At 34.8% G+C, this 23743-nt stretch overlaps 1 protein-coding gene across 1 annotated transcript; it reads right to left on the reverse strand.

Moving 5' to 3' along the window:
- Window positions 1-390: 390 nt before the first annotated feature.
- Cyp28c1 (Cytochrome P450 28c1) lies at window positions 391-20964 on the reverse strand. Its single transcript, XM_075298425.1, has 7 exons — window positions 20708-20964; window positions 20502-20640; window positions 14232-14432; window positions 8503-8913; window positions 8318-8441; window positions 7980-8249; window positions 391-1052 (listed from the first exon to the last, which is right to left on the reverse strand). Exons 1-7 carry the CDS (start codon window positions 20896-20898, stop codon window positions 886-888), a joined length of 1503 nt encoding a protein of 500 aa, XP_075154540.1. The 5' UTR covers window positions 20899-20964; the 3' UTR covers window positions 391-885.
- Between the last annotated feature and the right edge of the window lie 2779 nt (window positions 20965-23743).

Below are 23743 nucleotides of genomic sequence, written 5' to 3' on the forward strand. Positions count from 1 at the left end.
AGGCCGAGAGCCAGAAGGTATCCATTTCCGGAGGAGACAGATTTATCGAGAGGATCGTTACAACTAACTCGTGCGAAAATTGAACTGAATTGTTGTCCACATTTTTAGATTCCCAAAAAGCGTTATTAAAACCAAGAAAATTTAATGCCCTGTAGTACTTTTTAACTGCAGTTAACGATATTACACCCTCTCATAGAAGAAATAATGATCTAAAAGTAAAAAAAAATCATTGGCACCAAATCATGACCTTTCTAACCATACAAAAGTTCATTATTACTATTTTTGGGAATCGTACGAACATTTTCTTTTGCTTTAGTTCACATTGAGCTTCCATATGTGTACGGTCATTGAAGTTTATACTCACGATTAGTTCATAAAATATGCGAAACATACTTAAAAAGTGTATAATTTTATTAGGATGTGGAAATTTTCTAGAAAAATAATAAAATTTAACTACAAACGAATAATTTTTTTGCAATACAAATAAGTTAAATTATGCTTAAGACCCTAGCAGTCAATGCTTATAATTATATTTATAATTTTATTGTAAATGTAATTAATTAAAAAAAATAAATTTAGCGTTTGTTTAATTACCGATTTTTTCTGTGTAGCATCACATCGGAAGAACAAATGCGAATCAATGAAGTGCATGCTTAAGAGAATGTTACCCGTTCTATGAGAATTCCATGTAATATTCATTGCTTTTGATCCATTTTTCCCATTTCCGGAACCCAAAAGAGCATTTTCATAGCTTTTACAGTTTTTGCTGTATTTAGAGATTTGGACCAGTTCCTTCCAAAACATAATGTGATTTGTCGAAAAAAATATTTTATTTTTTCCCTTTATCACCCAACATCCAACTCCATCCAAATCCAATATTCCATATTAAATTCGTTTTTCAAAATTCAACCAAACTCCACCATTATGCAAGGCTAAAAAACTTTTTGGGTCCAATTTAAATTCTCTCATGGTTCTTTCATTTAATTTGATATGGAATTTCTTAACTAGATGCGATATAGCTGATTTGCATTGAATTAAAGCGAATCGTACTCCTAAAAATAAAAAAATTAAATTGTCACATTTATCAAGGAACTATTTAACAGGTTGACTGATAGGTCCCCGGTCTAACAAAGAAAAGCACATTTTTTTTGTCAAAATTCGTTTTTATTATTCAACATAGTTCCCTTCAAGAGCGATAAACAATTATAACGACCTTCCAATTTTTTGATACCATTTTGGTAGTACTCCTTCGCTTTTGCCTCAAAATAGGCCTCAGTTTCGGCGATCACCTCTTCATTGCAGCCAAATTTTTTCCCTGCGAGCATCCTTTTAAGGTCTGAGAACGAGAAAAAGTCGCTGGGGGAGAATACGCCCAGCAAAAACTCTCATTACCCGGTAATCTTGTAGGTAAGCCTATTTAAAAATTAATAACCACTTATTAATTGGCATCGCTTCGGATTACATTTACATACGCATGTCCTAGGAGGAGAGTACTTCTCCCCAGGCATACTTTCGGCCATAAAATAAGTAGTGCATTTAAAGCATATAATCACCTAATATGTAATGACTTATTCGTAGATACACCAAAGCTTGCAAAATAGCCACTTATTGTCTCAGGCAACCAAATCTCGAAAATATTGATTTCTATCGCCGATTACAATGGATCAAAATATGGCGAGTGGTGCTGTAATAGGAGAACTACTTGAATAGAAATAGAATATTGTATAAATAAACAAAAAATCTAATAAATCATCTAAATAAGATTACACTCAAATTAATGTCACACTTAAAATAGAAATAAATGTAGGTTGTTTAAGGGAGTTGGATTCGTGAATTACGTTATAATATATCCAATAGTCAATTCACATAAGGTTCGAAATCTACTAAAAGTGGATTTTAAGTCTCTTTTTTATAAGGCAAATGGCATTTGAAATTTAGTTTAAGCGCATTTTGAAGTGTAATGTCAATGAGGTATAAGAAAGCATTTATTTAAAACATAATATGATAATGTCATTAAACACAGTTATTATGAGATATTTGTGATAAAAAATTCTTAACGAAAAAATCATCAGAATTACCGTTACATTACATATTCTTTTTAATTTTTTATGTAAGTGCTCGATTATGTGAATAATTATATTAACTACAACTGCCAAAAATTTTTAGAATAACAAATCGAAAATTACCGAGAAGTATTTTTTTTGTCATTACAAGTTAGTCATTATAACTCGCCGCAATGTAATGCAACGTGTAATGACAGCTTTACTCCTGGTAATGTCAATTGTAATGAGATGTGGTTACCTAGTTTTTGCTGGGCGGTTGGTGGGGAAGCAATTCGAAGCCCAATTCATGAATTTTTGCCATCGTTCTCAATGACTTGTGGTACGGTGCGTTGTCTTGGTGGAACAACACTTTTTTCTTCTTCATATGGGGCCGTTTTGCCGCGATTTCGACCTTCAAACGCTACAATAACGCCATATAATAGTCACTGTTGATGGTTTTTCCCTTCTCAAGATAATCGATAAAAATTATTCCATGCGCATCCCAAAAAACAGAGGCCATTACTTTGCCAGCGGACTTTTGAGTCTTTCCACGCTTCGGAGACGGTTCACCGGTCGCTGTCCACTCAGCCGATTGGACTCAGGAGTGTAGTGATGGAGCCATATTTCATCCATTGTCAGATATCGACGGAAAAACTCGGATGTATTACGAGTTAACAGCTGCAAACACCGCTCAGAATCATCAACACGTTGTTGTTTTTGGTCAAATGTGAGCTTGCGCGGCATCCATTTTGCATAGAGCTTCCGCATATCCAAATATTGATGAATGATATGACCAACATGTTCCTTTAATATCTTTAAGGCCTCTGCTATTGCGATCAACTTCATTTTACGGTCATTCAAAATCATTTTGTGGATTTTTTTGTTGTTTTCGTCGGTAACCATTGCGTCCACTGCGTTCACCGTCCTCCGTGCTTATTTCACCACACTTGAATTTTGCATACCAATCAATTATTGTTGATTTCCCTGGGGCAGAGTCCGGAAACTCATTATCAAGCCAAGTTTTTGCTTCCACCGTATTTTCTCCCTTCAGAAAACAGTTTTTTATCAAAACACGAAATTCCTTTTTTCCATTTTTTTCACAATAACAAAAGTTGCTTCATAAAAGACGCTCTATCTCACAAACTAATTGACTTACAGACGTCAAATTTTGTCACGAATCATTTGAAGGTTGGTACTATATAAAAATAATATGCATTTAATACTAGCGACGCCATCTATGCGTCAGATCGTGGACTTATCAGCCAATCTGTTATATGCTTACAAGTTTGCAAACACAACCATGTCGAGAAACGTTTTTTGCGGTAAACGATTATTGAAGTCAAATGTTCCTATTTTCTTCCCTGTTCCATGGTTACCGTCCAAAAATAACATTTTGCACTTGAAACATGCTTGGGGTAATCATATTCCTTCTCTGCGTGAACTTTGTATAGATTTCTATACAAGCCTTCGATTTTTTTCATTGACTCAAGGGACTTGATTAACCTTAATCTTCTTTGTCCAAAAAAGCTCAAATGAAAGTTTTTGTTGGAAGATTTTCAAATTTACATTGATTTGCACTATGTCCTAAATTGAATTGAGAAGCGATACATTCCAATTCGAGGATTACACTTGAGAACCTGTTGCTAATGGTTCTACTTTTGAGGGTAATGTCTGCACCCTCAAAAAAAATCGCTTCTTTAACATATGTTCCAAACATATTTTGCAGGAAGCACATATATTATTGCATACTGCCGAAACATTAATATGTTTGTTTTATGTGAACATATTATATGTTTGGAAGCATTTTAAACCAAAAATATTATATGCTTGGAAGAATTTTTCCCAAACACGATTGTGCTCATTCCCTAACATACTCGTAATTTTCACTTCCACGAAATTTTTTAGTTATTGGCACCTTTCTCTGTAATACAAATAATGTTGAAGAAATTATTCACTTTTATAAATTTTTTAAATTTTACCTTTCGCCTGCACGGAGAATCGAACCGAGGACCATACAGTTTGTAAGCCAACACACTATCCACTGGGCTACGTAGCTGTTATAGTCACCAGTAGATAATTACCGTTTTAAGTTACATTTATATAGCATAGTTTGCAGCGCCCACGAGCCCATGCAAACATAACATTATTTAACAGAAACATACATTTGTTTGCCACGTGGAGCAGTGGTTAGCATGTCTGCCTTGCATGCAAAGGGTCGTGGGTTCAATCCCTGCTCCGACCGAACATTTTTTATACCCTCCATCATAGGATGGGGGTATATTAACTTTGTCATTCCGTTTGTAACACATCGAAATATTGCTCTAAGACCCCATAAAGTATATATATTCTGGGTCGTGGTGAAATTCTGAGTCGATCTAAGCATGTCCGTCCGTCCGTCCGTCCGTCCGTCCGTCCGTCTGTTGAAATCACGCTAACTTCCGAACGAAACAAGCTATCGACTTGAAACTTGGCACAAGTAGTTGTTATCGATGTAGGTCGGATGGTATTGAAAATGGGCCATATCGGTCCACTTTTACGTATAGCCCCCATATAAAGGGACCCTCAGATTTGGCTTGTGGAGCCTCTAACAGAAGCATATTTCATCCGATCGGGCTGAAATTTGGTACATGGTGTTGGTATATGGTCTCTAACAACCATGCAAAAATTGGTCCATATCGGTCCATAATTATATATAGCCCCCATATAAACCGATCCCCAGATTTGGCTTGTGGAGCCTCTAATAGAAGCATATTTAATCCGATCCGGCTGAAATTTGGTACATGGTGTTAGTATATGGTCTCTAACAATCATGCAAAAATTGGTCGACATCGGTCCATAATTATATATAGCCCCCATATAAACCGATCCCCAGATTTGGCTTGCGGAGCCTCAAAGAGAAGCAAATTTCATCCGATCCGGCTGAAATTTGGTACATGATGTTGGTATATGGTCTCTAGCAACCATGCAAAAATTGGTCCACATCGGTTCATAATTATATATAGCCCCCATATAAACCGATCCCCAGATTTGGTTTGTGGAGCCTCTAAGAGAAGCATATTTCATCCGATCCGGCTGAAATTTGGTACATGATGTTGGTATATGGTATCTAACAACCATGCAAAAATTGGTCCATATCGGTCCTTAATTATATATAGCCCCCATATAAACCGATCCCCAGATTTGGTTTGTGGAGTCTCTAAGAGAAGCATATTTCATCCGATCTGGCTGAAATTTGGTACATGGTGTTGGTATATGGTCTCTAACAATCATGCAAAAATTGGTCCACATCGGTCCATAATTATATATAACCTCCATATAAACCGATCCCCAGATTTGGCTTGCGGAGCCTCAAAGAGAAGCAAATTTCATCCGATCCGGCAGAAATTTGGTACATGATGTTGGTATATGGTCTCTAACAACCATGCAAAAATTGGTCCACATCGCTTCATAATTATATATAGCCCCCATATAAACCGATCCCCAGATTTGGCTTGCGAAGTCTCCAAGAGAAGCAAATTTCATCCAAGCCGGTTGTAATTTGGAACATGGTGTTAGTATATGATCTTTAACAACCGTGCCAGAATTGGTCCATATCGGTCCATAATTATATATAGCCCCCATATAAAACGTTCTCCAGATTTGCCCTCCGGAGCCTCTTGGAGGAGCAAAATTCATCCGATCCGGTTCAAATTAGGAACGTGGTGTTAGTATATGGTCGCTAACAACCATACCAAAATTGGTCCAATCACACAAAAATTGGTCCATATCGGTTCATAATCATGGTTGCAACTAGGGCCAAAAATAATCTACCAAAATTTTATTTCTATAGAAAATTTTGTCAAAATGTTATTTCTATAGAAAATTTTGTCAAAATTTTATTTCTAGAGAAAATTTTGTTAAAATTTTATTCGGTTCATAATAAAATTTTCATCATTTTCAAAATTTTATTTCTATAGAAAATTTTGTCAAAATTTTATTTCTATAGAAAATTTTGTTCAAATTTTATTCGGTTCATAATCATAGTTGCCACTCGAGCCACAAATAATCTACCAAGATTTTATTTCTATAGAAAATTTTGTCAAAAGTTTATTTCTATAGAAAATTTTGTTAAAATTTTATTTCTGTAGAAATTTTTGTCAAAATTTTCTTTCTATAGAATATTTTGTTAAAATTTTTATTTCTATAGAAAATTTTGTGAAAATTTTATTTCTATAGAAAATTTTGTTAAAATTTTATTTCTGTAGAAAATTTTGTCAAAATTTTATGTCTACTTTGTCAAACTGAATTATATACGTATTGGATCGATCTTTTTTGATTTAATATATACCACGTATGGACTTACATACAATTTAGAAGATGGTGTTAGGAGGTTTTAAGATACCTTGCCATCGGCAAGCGTTACCGCAACTTAAGTAATTCGATTGTGGATGGCAGTGTTTAGAAGAAGTTTCTACGCAATCCATGATGGAGGGTACATAAGCTTCGGCCTGGCCGAACTTACGGCCGTATATACTTGTTTTTGTTTTTTTTTTTTAATTTACACATTTATATTTATACTATATTAATTTTTTTAAATGAAACATCGAAATGTGCGTTATTAAAGATTTATAGTCAGTAACAGTGCTTGATATAAACGAAATTGAATGATTTTTGGATAAAATATTATTTTTTATTGCAAAAATAACAATCTTGTAATAAAAAACTGTTTTTGTACAAAACTTTAAAATTTGGAAGGAATTCAAAAACTAACAAAAGAAGAACGTGGAGTCGAGTATAAACATACATACATAATTTTATAATATAAACATAAATTTATTTAGGAGTGAACAGTTTTTTACTAGCATTTAACACCATCGCTCTAAAATTCCTTTTATTTTTCTTTAATAATTCATTTTAAAGAAAATAAACTTTTTAAATTGTTTTAGCTGTAAAAGTCGAACTTAATGCCCGCTTTTATATTTGATGGTGTCCGTCAACTCCTCGTGGACTACTTTTTAATAAAGAGAAACTAAACTTTGTTTTTTTACATTTTACTGTGTAATTTTTCACTATTTCCTCCTTATTTCATTTTACCGTCCCAACTCTAAAAAGAGTATAGTGCCCTTTCGTTATTTTTATGAAGACCCCTGATTTCTTTTAACGAACCAAGAAAAAAGTAATGCCAAAATGATAAACAAAACACATGTCCACACATACATAAAATGCTGCTCTCAAGGCGAAAACATAAGCTGTTTGTTTTTAAAATGTCTATTCTCTTGGTTCAGAATGTATATTCTCTTTATTCAAATTAAATAATATTTAGACTTAAACATATCAAATTTTTGGCCTTATCATAAAACAGTTTTCCGAAACAACATACAAGCGGTTTCACAGAAATTGTTCTCTTTCGCTGTGTTATATTGATATCTTTCGTCAACTCTCCCGGTTTCCATCTCTATTTCTCTCTATACTCTCTCTGTCGCTTTGAATAAAATATCACAACATATGTATGTTTAGTCGAAATTTGTAAATTTATATATGTTTGTATTCACACATATGATTTTTATGAAACATTCATGCCCCAAACATAATATATTCTAACATATTAACATAGATGTCCCAAACATTTAGTGTTAGTTCAGGAACATTACATGTTCGCACTTAAATATATTGTGGTTTAAAATCGTGCCCGAAACACATTTTGTTTATATCGGAACATATGAAAAACATATTTTTCTAACAGTGTGGTTTTTGTTGAGAACTCGATTTTCCCAAATTACATTTAAAGCTAACCCTTTGACAAAAGGTTTAAAGCGTCTTGAATATAAGCATTTGTCAAAGGCATTTGTTTTTCGCAATTGGCAACATGTCTAAGCTCTTCATAAAATATACACGTACACAATTGTTCACCTTCCAACAGTCGCCATGGTTGTGTTTAAACAAAAAATAAATACTTACCTAAACATGTTCGAGGACCATCCCCAAATCCCAGGAAGACGCCGAAGTCTTTGTAACGTTTTACACCACCATTTTCGGGTAGAAATCTTTCAGGTTTAAATTTGTCTGGTTCTGGATAATACTGAGGATCATGGTGTAAGGCAAAAACGGGAATAATTATCGATTCACCTTTATGTACTGTGAGAAGACAACCATCTTTTTTGGGAAATTGGTATGATTTTGTACAGCATTTGGTAGACCATAAACCGGGTGGATAAATGCGAAGTGACTCTGTAAGGTGACAATAGAAATATTACTATGTAATATATATTTTTTTATATTAGCTAAAGTTATATTACCATGGATACAAGCATTCAAATATGGCATTTCATTCAATGTTTCAAATGATATTTCGCCATTTTCATCACAACTTGAAGATATTTCTTCAAATAACAAATCTTGTGTTTTTGGCTCTAAAGCTAGCTGTAAGAATGAGATTCTAAGCATGGCTTAAGTTTACAACAAAAAGAATACCAAAACTCACCATTAATAAACAATGTGATATCACAGTGGCTGTTGTATCAAGGCCATCTATTAGAAATGTCATTGTGTGTGAATACATTTCCGTTTCCGTTAGTTTATGACTCTCCCGTATATTTACTAAATGATCCATGATATCATTTCTCTCTAATTTCTCTGAGTAGCGTAATTTATAGGCCTTGTTCATAAGATTTATGAAAAATGTTTCACAATCCTTGGGAAAGAATTTAGCTTTATAGTATTGCAAAAGTGCGGGCATTAGACCACTGATGACAGCAAAAATACTGAAAGCAATATTTTCACTAGCGAATTTGTTAACATTTTCCGAAATTGGTAATGGATTCGAGGTAAAGCTTTTCGATTCTATGCCTAAAACACAATCACAAAGGCTCTCTGCTGTAAATCGTAGGGCAAGCTGAAAAAAGGTTATAAAGTTTTCCAGATCAATTGCAATTTCTTTCACATGTCTTATTTCACTGTGGGCAAAAAAGCCTCGTCATTTTTTTTACCCTCCACCATAAGATGGTTTGTACCACATCGAAATATTGCTTTAAGATCCCATAAAGTATATAACTATATATTCTGGGTTGTGGTGAAATTTTGAGTCGATCTAGCAATGGCCGTCTGTCCGCCCGTCCGCTTGTTGAAATCACGCTAACGTCCGAACGAAACAAGCAATCGACCTGAAACTTGGCACAAGTAGTTAGTTGTTATTGATGTAGGTCGGATGGTATTGAAAATGGACCACTTTTACGTGTAGCCCCATATGAACCGGCCCCCTTGGAAAAACAAATCCGATCCGGTTGAAATTCGGTACGTGATGTTAGTATATGATATATTGAAGGAGCATATGTCATCCGATTCTGTTGAAATGTGGTATGGCCGCTACCAGCCATGCAATATTTAGTATATGGCCGCTAACAACCATGCAATATTTCAATTCTGGCTCGCTACCACGCAAAAGTTCATATCGGTTCGTAATTATTTATAGACTCCCCTATATGGCTGACAAGTCCCCGGTCTGACACATAGATGGTGTCGCTAGTATTAAATGCATATTATTTTTATATAGTACCAACCTTTAAATGATTCGTGTCAAAATTTGATGTCTGTGAGTCAATTAGTTTGTGAGATGGAGCGTCTTTTGTGAAGCAACTTTTGTTATTGTTAAAAAAAATGGAAAAAAGGAATTTCGTGTTTTGATAAAATACTGTTTTCTGAAGGGCAAAAATATGGTGGAAGCAAAAACTTGGCTTGATAATGAGTTTTCGGACTCTGTCCTAGGGAAATCAACAATAATGGATTGGTATGCAAAATTCAAGCGTGGTGATATGAGCACGGAGAACGGTGAAAGCAGTGGACGGCCGAAAGAGGTGGTTACCGATGAAAACATCAAAAAAATCCAAAAAATGATTTTGAATGACCGTAAAATGAAGTTGATCGAGATAGCAGAGTTAGTGTTTCCATATGGATAATTTTCAAAAGAGAACTTTCGCCTTAAAAAAAGAGATCATTTTAACTAAAAAAGAGTTTACAATAAAAAAATTCTTTATTAAATAATTAATAATTTTATTGATGTTAAAATTAAAATAATAATAGTTTCTAATGATCGCAATTGTGTTCCGGCCTTTAATTTGTCAACAGATTTAACCCAGTAAACAATTAGTGGCGAATTCCTACTAAATAAATAAAATTCCATCAATCTAGGATTTTTTTGAAATAGAGTACATAAAGAGCACTGTTGGACATAAAAATACGGCACCAAACAAAAGAGAGTGAACAAACAGATACGAACACAGAAAGAGAACATGTTCTCTTTAAAAGAGATGTAATGGACAGCCTAAGCAGAGGCCTTAAAGATATCAAAGGAACGTGTTGGTCATATCATTCATCAATATTTGGATATGCGGTAGCTCTGTGCAAAATGGGTGCCGCGCGAGCTCACATTTGACCAAAAACAACAACGTGTTGATGATTCTGAGCGGTGTTTGCAGCTGTTAACTCGTAATACACCCGAGTTTTTCCGTCGATATGTGACAATGGATGAAACATGGCTCGATCACTACACTCCTGAGTCCAATCGACAGTCGGCTGAGTGGACAGTGACTGGTGAACCGTCTCCGCAGCGTGGAAAGACTCAAAAGTCCGCTGGCAAAGAAATGACCTCTGTTTTTTGGGATGTGCATGGAATAATTTTTATCGATTATCTTGAGAAGGGAAATACCATCAACAGCGACTATTATATGGCGTTATTGGAGCGTTTGAAGGTTGAAATCGCGGCAAAACGGCCCCATATGAAGAAGAAACAAGTATAAACGGCCGTAAGTTCGGCCAGGCCGAATCTTATGTACCCTCCATCATGGATTGCGTAGAAACTTCTACGAAAGACTGTCATCCACAATCGAATTACTTGGGTTGTGGCATCTTAAAACTTCTTAACATCGTTTTCTAAATTGTGAGTTAGTCCATACGTGGCATATATTAGACAAAAAATGTATGAATAGGTACGTCTACAAATATTTACGAATCGATATGGACTTTCTCACGGTACGTAGAGAGCCAGAATTGAAATATGGGGGTCGCTTATATGGGGGCTATATACAATTAAGAACTTGATATGGACGAATTTTTGTGTGATTGGGAATCGATTTATCTGAGGGCTATATATAACTATAGACCGATATGGACCTAGTAAGGTTGTTGGTTGGTTGTTAACGGTTGTTGTTAACGGCCATATACTAGCACAATGTATCAAATTTCAACTGATTCGGATGAAATTTGCTTCTCCAAGAGGATCCAAAACCAAATCTCGGGATCGATTTATATTGGGGCTATATATGATTATGGACTGATACGGACCACTTATGGCATGGTTGTTAAATATCATATACTACCACCACGTACCATATTTCAACCAGATCGGATGAATTTTGCTTCTCCAAAAGGCACCGGAGGTCAAATCTGGGGATCGGTTTATATGGGGCTATATATAATTATGGACTGATATGAACCAATTCCTGCATAGTTAGTGGATACCATATACTAACATCACGTACCAAATTTCAACCGAATCGGATGAATTTTGCTCTTCCAAGGGACTCCGGAGGTCAAATCTGGGGATCGGTTTATATGGGGCCTATATATAATTATTGACCGATTTCGACCAATTTTTGCATGGGTGTTTGAGGCCATATATTAACACCACGTACCAAATTTCAACCGAATCGGGTGAATTTTGCTCTTCCAAGGGACTCCGGAGGTCAAATCTGGCGATCGGTTTATATGGAGCTATATATAATTATGCACCGATGTGGACCAATTTTTGCATGGTCATTAGAGACCATATACTTACACCATATACCAAATTTCAGCCGGATCGGATGAAATGTGCTTCTCTTAGAGGCCTCGCAAGCCAAATCGGGGGATCGGTTTATATGCGGGGCTATATATAATTATGGACCGATGTGGACCAATTTTTGCACGGTTGTTAGAGACCATATACTAACACCATGTACCAAATTTCAGCCGGATCGGATGAAATTTGCTTCTCTTAGAGGCCTCGCAAGCCAAATCGGGGGATCGGTTTATATGGGGGCTATATATAATTATGGACCGATGAGGACCAATTTTTGCATGGTTGTTAGAGACCATATACTAACACCATGTACCAAATTTCAGCCGGATCGGATGAAATTTGCTTCTCTTAGAGGTCTCGCAAGCCAAATCGTGGGATCGTTTTATATGGGGGCTATATATAATTATGGACCGATGTGGACCAATTTTTGCGTGGTTGTTAGAGACAATATACTAACACCGTGTATCAAATTTCAGCCGGATTGGATGAAATTTGCTTCTCTTAGAGACCTCGCAAGCCAAATTTGGGGGTCCGTTTACATGGGGGCTATACGTAAAAGTGGACCGATATGGCCCATTTGCAATACCATCCGACCTACATCAATAACAACTACTTGTGCCAAGTTTCAAGTCGATAGCTTGTTTCGTTCCGAAGTTAGCGTGATTTCAACAGACGGGCGGACGGACGGACATGCTCAGAACGACTCAGAATTTCACCACGACCCAGAGTGTATATACTTTATGGGGTCTTAGAGCAATATTTGGATGTGTTACAAACGGAATGACAAAGTTAATATACCCCCCATCCTATGGTGGAGGGTATACAAAAGTGTTGTTCCACCAAGACAACGCACCGTGCCACAAGTCATTGAGAACGATGGCAAAAATTCATGAATTGGGCTTCGAATTGCTTCCCCACCCACCGTATTCTCCATATCTGGCCCCCAGCGACTTTTTCTTGTTCTCAGGCGTCAACAGGATGCTCGCAGGGAAAAAATTTGGCTGCAATGAAGAGGTGATCGCCGAAACGGAGGCCTATTTTAAGGAAAACCGAAGGAGTACTAGCAAAATGGTATCAAAAATTGGAAGGTCATTATAATCGTTGTATCGCTCTTGAAGGGAACTATGTTGAATAATAAAAACGAATTTTGACAAAAAAAATGTGTTTTTCTTTGTTAGACCGGGGACTTATCAGCCAACCTGTTATTCCGGTCAAAAACTGAATTATATACGCCTTTTTTTGTATGGGCTAACTTACAATTTATAACACAATGATAAGAAGTTTTGAGATACCTTGCCATCGGCAAGTATTACCACAACCCAAGTAATTCGATTGTGGATGACAGTCTTTAGATTGACAGTCTTATGATTCGGCCTGGCCGAACTTACGGCCTTATATACATGTTCTTATGATGGTATGGCTATTTGAGCGTGAAGCTATTCGTAAAATTATAGGCCGATACACCAGGATGTGAGCTTTTCTCCAAATTCAAGCAATTTCATTCTAAAACACCATTTTAGAGTCAATTGAATATATCCTGGGGGACATCAGATGTAACCGAAATCTTACAAGACGGTTGGCCCTTAAACATCAGGCACAGAGAATGAAGCCGACCCATTTTTACCGGCGGCGGCTGATACTAAAATTTTGGCTCCGGCGGGCTTGATGGCTAAGCCGATAGAAATTTGTCTATTCGGCGGCGGACATTTATCCATTATAAAATATTGAAGTCATCGGAATGGTTATGTGATTAGTTGTACAGCCAATCTTACTCGTGCAATCAAATTTACGTCATTCATATCTTTTGAGCAAGATTTTTGAGAAATTATTACAGAAACCTAATATTGAATCATTGTGGACCGAAAGCTAAAAATTTTGGCAGAAAATACAATAATTATTAATACATTTATCTATTTTTAATAAAGTGGGTTGATTAATTGGCGGCTATATTTGAGTCGACATATTCGGCGGCGACTGCCAAAAAAGGTTCGGCGGCAGCAGCGAAAATCAGTGGCGCGACTCGGCGGCTTCATTCTCTTCATTGAACCATGTCAGACAAGTAAGACGTAATCCAGTATAGCAAAACTTAAGGAAATCCTAGTACAGGTAAGTCAAGCAAAAGGCGATGACTAAACGTATCAAAGGCCTTGCTAAAGTCGGTATAGATAACATCAATCTTATTACGCCTAAAGAATGAACCATGTATTATATGACGTAAATTCCAGAAGATTTGTCGCCGCCGACATTCCTGTAATAAAACCGTGTTGAGATACCGAAAATATTGACTTCAAAGAGTGAATGAATCTATCAGTAACCAATTTCTCAAAAAGCTTCGGAATAGCACTTAGTTTGGATAACCATCATATAAAAATACTCACATCTTTTCCATTTATGCATTTGAGTCCTTGATCCATTAGATATGAACTCATTTCGTGACATATTTTAGGCATAACATAATACGATTGCTTAATCCGAGAGCTTGTTAAAGCTGGGGAAATAAGGGACCGTTGTTCACTCCATTCTTCATTCGCTAATACGAAGGGATTTTTAGCAATCAATGGATCTTTTTTGCCATCAATCTGCATAAAATTAAAAAAAAAAAGATTATTTAAAAATACCATTATTTTAATTTTTCGCAATAATTTCGAGACTTAAAATTAAGGTTGCATAATCTTCCGTATTAGGTCAATATTTTTTTCAGTGTAAACGATTTATCTGTTTTATCTGCTGTTAGTAAATTATTTACACTCCAAAAACAGTGAGCCCAACAGATAAGAAATTTTTGGTTAATTTAAGAAAAAGACTCGAATATACTAAATCTCTATACTTCATACACGCTCACAAAAAATCGCTTCTGTAACATATACTCCCAAACATATTTTGCTTCAAGCATATACATTTTTGGCTATTGCCCAAACATTTATATGTTTGATCTCTTCCAATATATAATATGTTTGAAAGCATATTGGTCTAAACAATATATGTTTGGGTAGTCAATTTCCAAACATTTTGTATTTTTGCATCCAAATTCAATAATGTTGTCTTCCAAAAAACAATATGTTATTATGTGAACATATAATATGTTTGGAAGCATTTTGCACCCAAAAATATTATATGCTTAAAAAAAATTCTCCCAAACAATATTGTGCTCAAAATTTTATTTATTTATTTATATATTTATAATCATAATGAATTATGAAAATAAACAGGTAATATAGGTGCTAACAACATAGGTTTTCGACCTGAATGCTCAAGCACCTTTTTCTGTAATACAAACATTGTAGAAGAAATTATTCAATTTTATGATTTTTTATTTTAATTTTACCTTTTGCCGGACGGGGATTCGAACAGCGGACCACACAGTTTGTAAGGATCAAAGAAGTAGCTGATCAATTGCCCAAGGAAAAATAAAATGTTAATTTTGTAATAACAAGCAACAACCACCAACTTAATTCAATATCGCTCCCTGTTAAATAGCGCTCCAAGCTACTAAACACATATATGTTTATAGGCTATTTCTAAATTAATATATGTTTGCATCCAAGCATATTATATTTACAAACATTTTATGTCCCAAACATAATATGTTCTAACATATTAACATATATGTCCCAAACATGTTATGCTAGTTTATGAACATTATATGCTTGCACTCAAAAATATTGTGTTTAAAAATTTGTGTTCCAAACATATAATGTTTATAGCCAAACATATGAAAAACAGTCTTTTTCAACCGTGTATGTATAAAATTTACCGACATTTTGGGTTCACTTAACTAACGTACACAAATAAATGATTAAGGTCAAGGAATCTTTGTCAAAACATAATACATAATTCCATGAACTAAAATAGAATTAAATTGGCTTTACTGCCATATACACTAAAAAAAGTGAACTCTCTATTTCACTAAAGCCAATTTAACTTTATTTTAGTTCATGGAATTATTATGTTTGGAGAAAGATTCCTTTACTCTAATAATTTTTTGTGTACGATAGTTAAATTAACGAAAAAACGAGAAAAAATTATACGCAAATTACGCATAAAGATTTACTAAATTCATATTTTTTACAAAATAGTTCATTATTTCTTTAAATTTGTAAATTTTACTACAAATGCGTCCATCATGAACTTCGTATGTCACTAAAGACATTCTTGCAATTTTTAACTCCAAATTTTTTCTTTAAACTACAAAATTTTCTGTATCAAGTGAAAACAAGTATATACGGCCGTAAGTTCGGCCAGGCCGAATCTTATGTACCCTCCACCATGGATTGCGTAGAAACTTCTACCACAATCGAATTACTTGGGTTGCGGTAACTCTTGCCGATGGCAAAGTATCTTAAAAAATCCTTAACACCGTCTTCTAAATTGTGAGTTAGTCCATACGGGGGATATAGTAAACAAAAAACAAGTATATACGGCCGTAAGTTCGGCCAGGCCGAAGCTTATGTACCCTCCATCATGGATTGCGTAGAAACTTCATCTAAACACTGCCATCCACAATCGAATTACTTAAGTTGCGGTAACGCTTGCCGATGGAAAGGTATCTTAAAACCTCCTAACACCATCTTCTAAATTGTATGTAAGTCCATACGTGGTATATATTAAATCAAAAAAGATCGATCCAATACGTATATAATTCAGTTTGACAAAGTGGACATAAAATTTTGACAAAATTTTCTACAGAAATAAAATTTTAACAAAATTTTCTATAGAAATGAACCGATATGGACCAATTTTTGTGTGATTGGACCAATTTTGGTATGGTTGTTAGCGACCATATACTAACACCACGTGCCTAATTTGAACCGTATTGGATGAATTGTGCTCCTCCAAGAGGCTCCGGAGGTCAAATCTGGAGAATGTTTTATATGGGGGCTATATATAATTATGGACCGACATATAGTAACACCATGTTCCAAATTACAACCGGATTGAATGAAATTTGCTTCTCTTGGAGACTTCGCAAGCCAAATCTGGGGATCGGTTTATATGGGGGCTATATATAATTATGAACCGATGTGGACCAATTTTTGCATGGTTGTTAGAGTCCATATACCAATATTATGTACCAAACTTCAGGCGGATCGGATGAAATTTGCTTCTCTTTGAGGCTCCGCAACCCAAATCTGGGGATCGGTTTATATGGGCGCCATATATAATTAAGGACCGATGTGGACCAATTTTTGCACGGTTGTTAGAGACCATATACCAACACCATGTCCCAAATTTCAGCCGGATCGGATGAAATATGCTTCTCTTAGAGGCTCCACAACCCAAATCTGGGGATCGGTTTATATGGGGGCTATATATAATTATGAACCGATGTGGACCAATTTTTGCATGATTGTTAGAGACCATATACCAACACCATGTACCAAATTTCAGCCGGATCGGATGAAATATGCTTCTCTTAGAGGCTCCACAAGCCAAATCTGGGGATCGGTTTATATGGGGGCTATATATAATTAAGGACCGATATGGACCAATTTTTGCATGGTTGTTAGAGACCATATACCAACATCATGTACCAAATTTCAGCCGGATCGGATGAAATTTGCTTCCCTTTTAGGCTCCGCAAGCCAAATCTGGAGATCGGTTTATATGGGGGCTATATATAATTATGAACCGATGTGGACCAATTTTTGCATGATTGTTAGAGACCATATACCAACACCATGTACCAAATTTCAGCCGGATCGGATGAAATATGCTTCTCTTAGAGGCTCCACAAGCCAAATCTGGGGATCGGTTTATATGGGGGCTATATATAATTAAGGACCGATATGGACCAATTTTTGCATGGTTGTTAGAGACCATATACCAACACCACATACCAAATTTCAGCCGGATAGGATGAAATATGCTTCTGTTAGAGGCTCCACAAGCCAAATCTGAGGGTCCCTTTATATGGGGGTTATACGTAAAAGTGGACCGATATGGCCCATTTTCAATACCATCCGACATGCTTAGATCGACTCAGAATTTCACCACGACCCAGAATATATATACTTTATGGGGTCTTAGAGCAATATTTCGATGTGTTACAAACGGAATAACAAAGTTAATATACCCCCATCCTATGATGGAGGGTATAAAAAGGCCGATTAAGGACGTATATAATTCAGTTCGACAAAATTTTCTATAGAAATAAAATGTTGACATAATTTTCTATAAAAATAAAAATTTGACAAAATTTTCTATAGAAATAAAATTTTGACAAAATTATCTATAGAAATAAAATTTTGATAAAATTTTCTATAGAAATAAAATTTTGAAAAAATTTTCTATAGAAATAAAATTTTGACAAAATTTTCTATAGAAATAAAATTTTGACACAATTTTGTATAGAAATAAAATTTTGGTAGATTATTTTTGGTGATATGAACCAATTTTTGTGTGATTGGTCATTGGCTATATATAACTATAGACTGATATGGACCAATTTTTGCATGGCTGTTAGCGGCCATATACTAGCGAAATGTACCAAATTTCAAACGAATCGGATGAATTTTGTTCCTCCAAGAGGTTCCGGAGGTCAAATCTGGGGATCGATGTATATGGGGGCTATATATATAATTATGGACCGATATGGACCAATTTTTGCATGGTTGTTAGATACCATATAGTAACACCACGTTCTAACTTTCAACCGGATCGGATTAAATTTGCTCTTCCAAGAGGCTCCGGAGTTCAAATCTGGCGATCGGTTTATAAGGGGGTTATATATAATAATGGACCTATATGGACCAATTTTTGCTTGGTTGTCAGAGACCATATACTAACACTACGTACAAATTTCAACTACATCGGATAAATTTTGCTCCTCTAAGAGGCTCCGGAGGTCAAATCTGGGGATCGGTTTATATGGGGGCTATATATAATTATGGACCGATATGGATATGGATTTTTGCATGGTTGTTATAGACCATATACTAACACCACATACCAAATTTCAACTGGATCGGATGAATTTTGCTTCTCCAAGAGGCTCTGCAAACCAAATCTGGGGGTCGGGTTATATGGGGGCTATACGTAAAAGTGGTCCGATATGGCCCATTTGCAATACCATCCGACCTACATAAATAGCAACTACTTATGCCAAGTTTCAAGTCGAAAACTTGTTTCGTTCGGAAGTTTGCGTGATTTCAACTGAGGGACGACTCAGAATTTCACCACGACCCAGAATATATATACTTTATGGGGTCTTAGAGCAATATTTCGGAGTTTTCTTCTTAGTGGATTCACTGTTTTTTCAGTGTAGTGTTTACTTTTTATACCCTTCACCACTACTGTGGTACATTTGTATGTAACGCCAAGAAGGAAAAGTCTGAGACCCATGGTTTAGTATACCGATCGTCTTAGAATTAAATTCTGAGTCGATTTAGCGATGTCCGTCTGTCTGTCTGTCCGTCTGTCTGTCTGTCTGTCCGTCTGTCTGTCTGTTGATGTATTTTTGTGTGCAAAGTACAGCTCGCAGTTTTAGTCCGATTGTCCTAAAATTTGGTATAGGGTTCTGTTTCAGAGACGATCCCTATTGATTTTTGAAAAAATCGGTTCAGATTTAGATATAGCTGCCATATATATTTTTCACCGATCTGGTCATAATTGGCGTGTATATCAACCGATCTTCCTCAAATTCCGTACATTCGAATATTTTAACAGTCTCGAAAAACTTGCAAAATATCAGCCAAATCGGTTCAGATTTAGATATAGCTCCCATATATAGCTTTCGCCCGATTTACACTCATATGGCCACAGAGGCCAATTTTTTGCTACGATTTAATTGAAATTTTGCACAGGGAGTAGGATTAGCATTGTAGTTATGCGTGCCAAATTTGGTTGAAATCGGTTCAGATTTAGATATAGCTCCCATATATAGCTTTCGCCCGATTTACACTCATACGACCACAGAGGCCAATTTTTTGCTCCGATTTAGTTGAAATTTTGCACAGAGAGTAGAAATAGCATTGTAGCAAAGCGTGCCAAATTTGGTTGAAATCGGTTCAGATTTAGATATAGCTCCCATATATATATGTTTTTCTGATTTCGACAAAAATGGTCAAAATACCAACATTTTCCTTGTAAAATCGCCACTGCTTAGTCGAATAGTTGAAAAAATGACTCTAATTTTCTTAAACTTCTAATACATACATATCGAGCGATAAATCATAAATAAACTTTTGCGAAGTTTCCTTAAGATTGCTTCAGATTTAAATGTTTCCCATATTTTTTTACTAACATTGTGTTCCACCCTAGTCCATTAGCCGACTTAAATTTTGAGTTTATAGATTTTGTAAAAGTTTATCAAATTCTGTCCAAATCGAGTGATATTTAAATGTATGTATTTGGGACTAACCTTTATATATAGCACCCAACACATTTGACAGATGTGATATGGTATCGAAAATATAGATCTATAAAGTGGTGCAGGGTATAATATAGTCGGCCCCGCCCGACTTTAGACTTTCCTTACTTGTTTTACAATGTGATATTTCTGTTAAACTCTGCTTGCATTTCTCAATCAATATCTGCAACATATTTCTATTTTAATATTTATTAATTATTGAAATTAATACTATTATAGCATGACCATATGGAATCCAAATAAAGATACTATTCACACTGTCATCATGAAATTTACTCACCAATTTTCCAACATCATTATCGTTGAAATGATTGAAGGCAGTCACAAAAATCTTATGCACGATATGTGGATCAATTACCATTAAAGTTGGCGTGCGCATCAAATAGGTTCCCACAAAATTATCTGTATTTTTATAACGCCTAGAACGATCAAATTTTCTATATGAAATACCAATCAATATTCAATTTTGATCGAATATCACTTAACATGTAAATATCTTTCATGTCATCACCAAAGTGTTGATTACCCAAAAAGAGATTGGGAAATGATCCAAAGAAAAGACACGGTTTAGGTCCTCGTACATTTCTCCTTTGCCAATAATCAAAATTCCATATCAAAAATAAATATAAAGACAAAGCTACAGTAGCAAATATTATTAAGATGACGAAGTATATCATTTTTCTCAAAAAATATCCGTATATTCTTTTTACACATGAACTTGAACAGGGTGTTGAATCTACTGTCTGATAATTTGTTCCAATTGTTTGTATTTTCCATGATGCTATTGTTAGTTAGTAACGATGTCGTGGGTCTGTAATAGCGATCGCGTGGCACCAGGCCTTTTTGTACTATGAGTTGAGATAAGTGTGAATGACATTTTCATTTTTGAACTTATATATGACGTTATAGCGAAAACTGCATTTGCGACAAAAAGTTTATTTTGAAAATATAAGCTTCGAAACACAGCTGAGACTTTTCCCTGACTGTCAGAGCCACATCATCTTCATATGCCTTCTATAGAATGACGCACAAGCAAAGCAAACATTTAAGATGTTATATTTATAGACAATAGTTTTGGGCTCAACACGAGCCGATGTAAATGAACTTTATTTGACAGAAACTTAGTTGGTCACTTTCTTAAAAATACAAATTTTTGAAACGAAAATAATGTATTTTTACATTTATTCCAAAAATGTTCGCGTACTATATTAAATTAAGACTTAAAGTCAGAAAAGATTGATAAGAACGAAATGGACTGTGATTTTGGAACAAAGATTATTTTTTGTATTGAAAAACTTTGTAACAGAAAAATTTGTGTGGTGATAAAACTTTGAAATTTTCTAAGAAATTCAAAAAAAAACTCTAACAAGTCCTCAATAATGCCACCAAGATGGACAAAAAGTAAAAAAAAACGAGTAGGGAAAGTCTAAAGTCGGGAGGGCCGACTATATTATACCCTGCACCACTTTGTAGATCTAAATTTTCGATACCATATCACATCCGTCAAATGTGTTGGGTACTATATATAAAGGTTTGTCCCAAATACATACATTTAAATATCACTCGATCTGGACAGAATTTGATAGACTTCTACAAAATCTATAGACTCAAAATTTATGTCGGCTAATGCACTAGGGTGGAACACAATGTTAGTAAAAAAATATGGTAAACATTTAAATTTTAAGGAAACTTCGCAAAAGTTTATTTATGATTTATCGCTCGATATATATGTATTAGAAGTTTAGGAAAATTAGAGTCATTTTTACAACTTTTCGACTAAGCAGTGGCGATTTAACAAGGAAAATGTTGGTATTTTGACCATTTTTGCACTCAAAAAAAAAGTGAACTCTCTATTTCACTAAAGCCAATTTAACTTTATTTTAGTTCATGAAATTATTATGTTTGGAGAAAGTTTCCTTTACCCTAATAATTTTTTGTGTACGTTAGTTAAATTAGCTAAAACCGAGGAAAAAAATAATCTCAAATGAAACATAAAGATTAACTAAATTCGTGTCTTCCACAAAATAGTTCAGAATTTCTTAAAATTTGTAAATTTTACCAAAAAATCGTCCATCATGAACTTCGTATGTCACTACACTGTTAGAAAAATATGTTTTTCATATGTTCCGATATAAACAAAATGAGTTTCGGGCACAATTTTTAAACACAATATATTTAAGTGCCAACATGTAATGTTCCTAAACTAACACTAAATATTTGAGACACATATGTTAATATGTTAAAATATATTATGTTTGGGACATGAATGTTTCATAAAAATAATATGTGTGAATGTAAACATATATAAATTTACAAATTTCGAGTAAACATATATATGTTTACAATTTCTGTGAAACGGTTGTATGTTGTTTCGGAAAACTGCTTTATGATAGGGCCAAAAATTTGATATGCTTAAATCGAAATATTATTTTATTTGAATATTAGAATGAGTATTCGGAGTAAAGAGAATAGACATTCGGAACCAAGAGAATAGACATTTGAAAAAAACAGCATGTGTTTTCGCCTTGAGAGGAGAATTTTATGTACGTGTGGACAAGTGTTTTGTTTATCATTTTGGCATTATGGACACACATTTTTTAACGGCCTTAAAAATGAAATTAAGTACGATCAGTTTTAAAGGCATTTAAAATGGCGTTAAATGCTAGTAAAAAACGGTTAACGCCTAAATAAATTTATGTGTACATTATAAAATTATTTATGTATGTTTACACTCTCCTTTTGTTATAGTTTTTGATTTTCTTCCAAAATTTCAAACTTGTATACCAAAAACAGTTTTTTTGTTATAAAATTGTTATTTTTGCAATAAAAAAAATAATATTTTATCCAAAAGCCATTTCGTTTATATCAAGCACTGTTTCTGACTGTAAATCTTGATTAACCCACATTTCGAAGTTTCATTATAAAAATTTAATATAGTATAAATGTCTAAAATAAAAAAAAAATTGGTTCGGTCGGAGTAGGGATTGAACCCACGACCCTTTACATGCAAGGCAGACATGCTAACCACTGCTCCACGTGGCCAACAAATGTATGTTTCTGTTAAATAATGTTATGTTTGCATGGGCTCGTGGGCGCTGCAAACTATGCTTTATAAATGTAACTTATAACGATAATTGTCTATTGGTGACTATAACAGCTACGTAGCCCAGTGGATAGTATGTTCCTCGGTTCGATTCTCCGTCCAGACGAAAGGTAAAATTTAAAAAAAATTATAAAATTGAATAAGTTCTTCAACATTATTTGTATTACCGAAAAAGGTGCCAAGAACGAAAAATTTCGTGGAAGTGAAAATTATGTTAGGGAATGAGCACAATCTTCTTTGGGGAAAATTCTTCCCAGCTATAATATTTTTGGGCTCAAAATGCTTCCAAACATATAATATGTTCACATAAAGCAAACATATAATATGTTCGCATAAAGCAAACATATTAATGTTTCGGCAATATCCAATAATATATGTGCTTCCTGCAAAATGTGTTTAGAACATATGTTAGAGAAGCG

This window comes from Haematobia irritans, chromosome 3 (assembly GCF_050003625.1).
Source record: "Haematobia irritans isolate KBUSLIRL chromosome 3, ASM5000362v1, whole genome shotgun sequence".
In the NCBI taxonomy this organism is placed as follows: Eukaryota; Metazoa; Arthropoda; class Insecta; order Diptera; family Muscidae; genus Haematobia; species Haematobia irritans.

Bases quoted from the DNA above. Each gene is read 5' to 3' on its own strand.
- Cyp28c1 (XM_075298425.1), bottom strand. From the start codon at position 20,898: ATGATATACTTCGTCATCTTAATAATATTTGCTACTGTAGCTTTGTCT. The intron at 20,641-20,707 runs GTTAAGTGATAT...TGATCGTTCTAG, and splicing joins GACATGAAAGATATTTACAT to GCGTTATAAAAATACAGATA. The intron at 1,053-7,979 runs GTAAGTATTTAT...TTTTATTTTTAG, and splicing joins TGGTCCTCGAACATGTTTAG to GAGTACGATTCGCTTTAATT.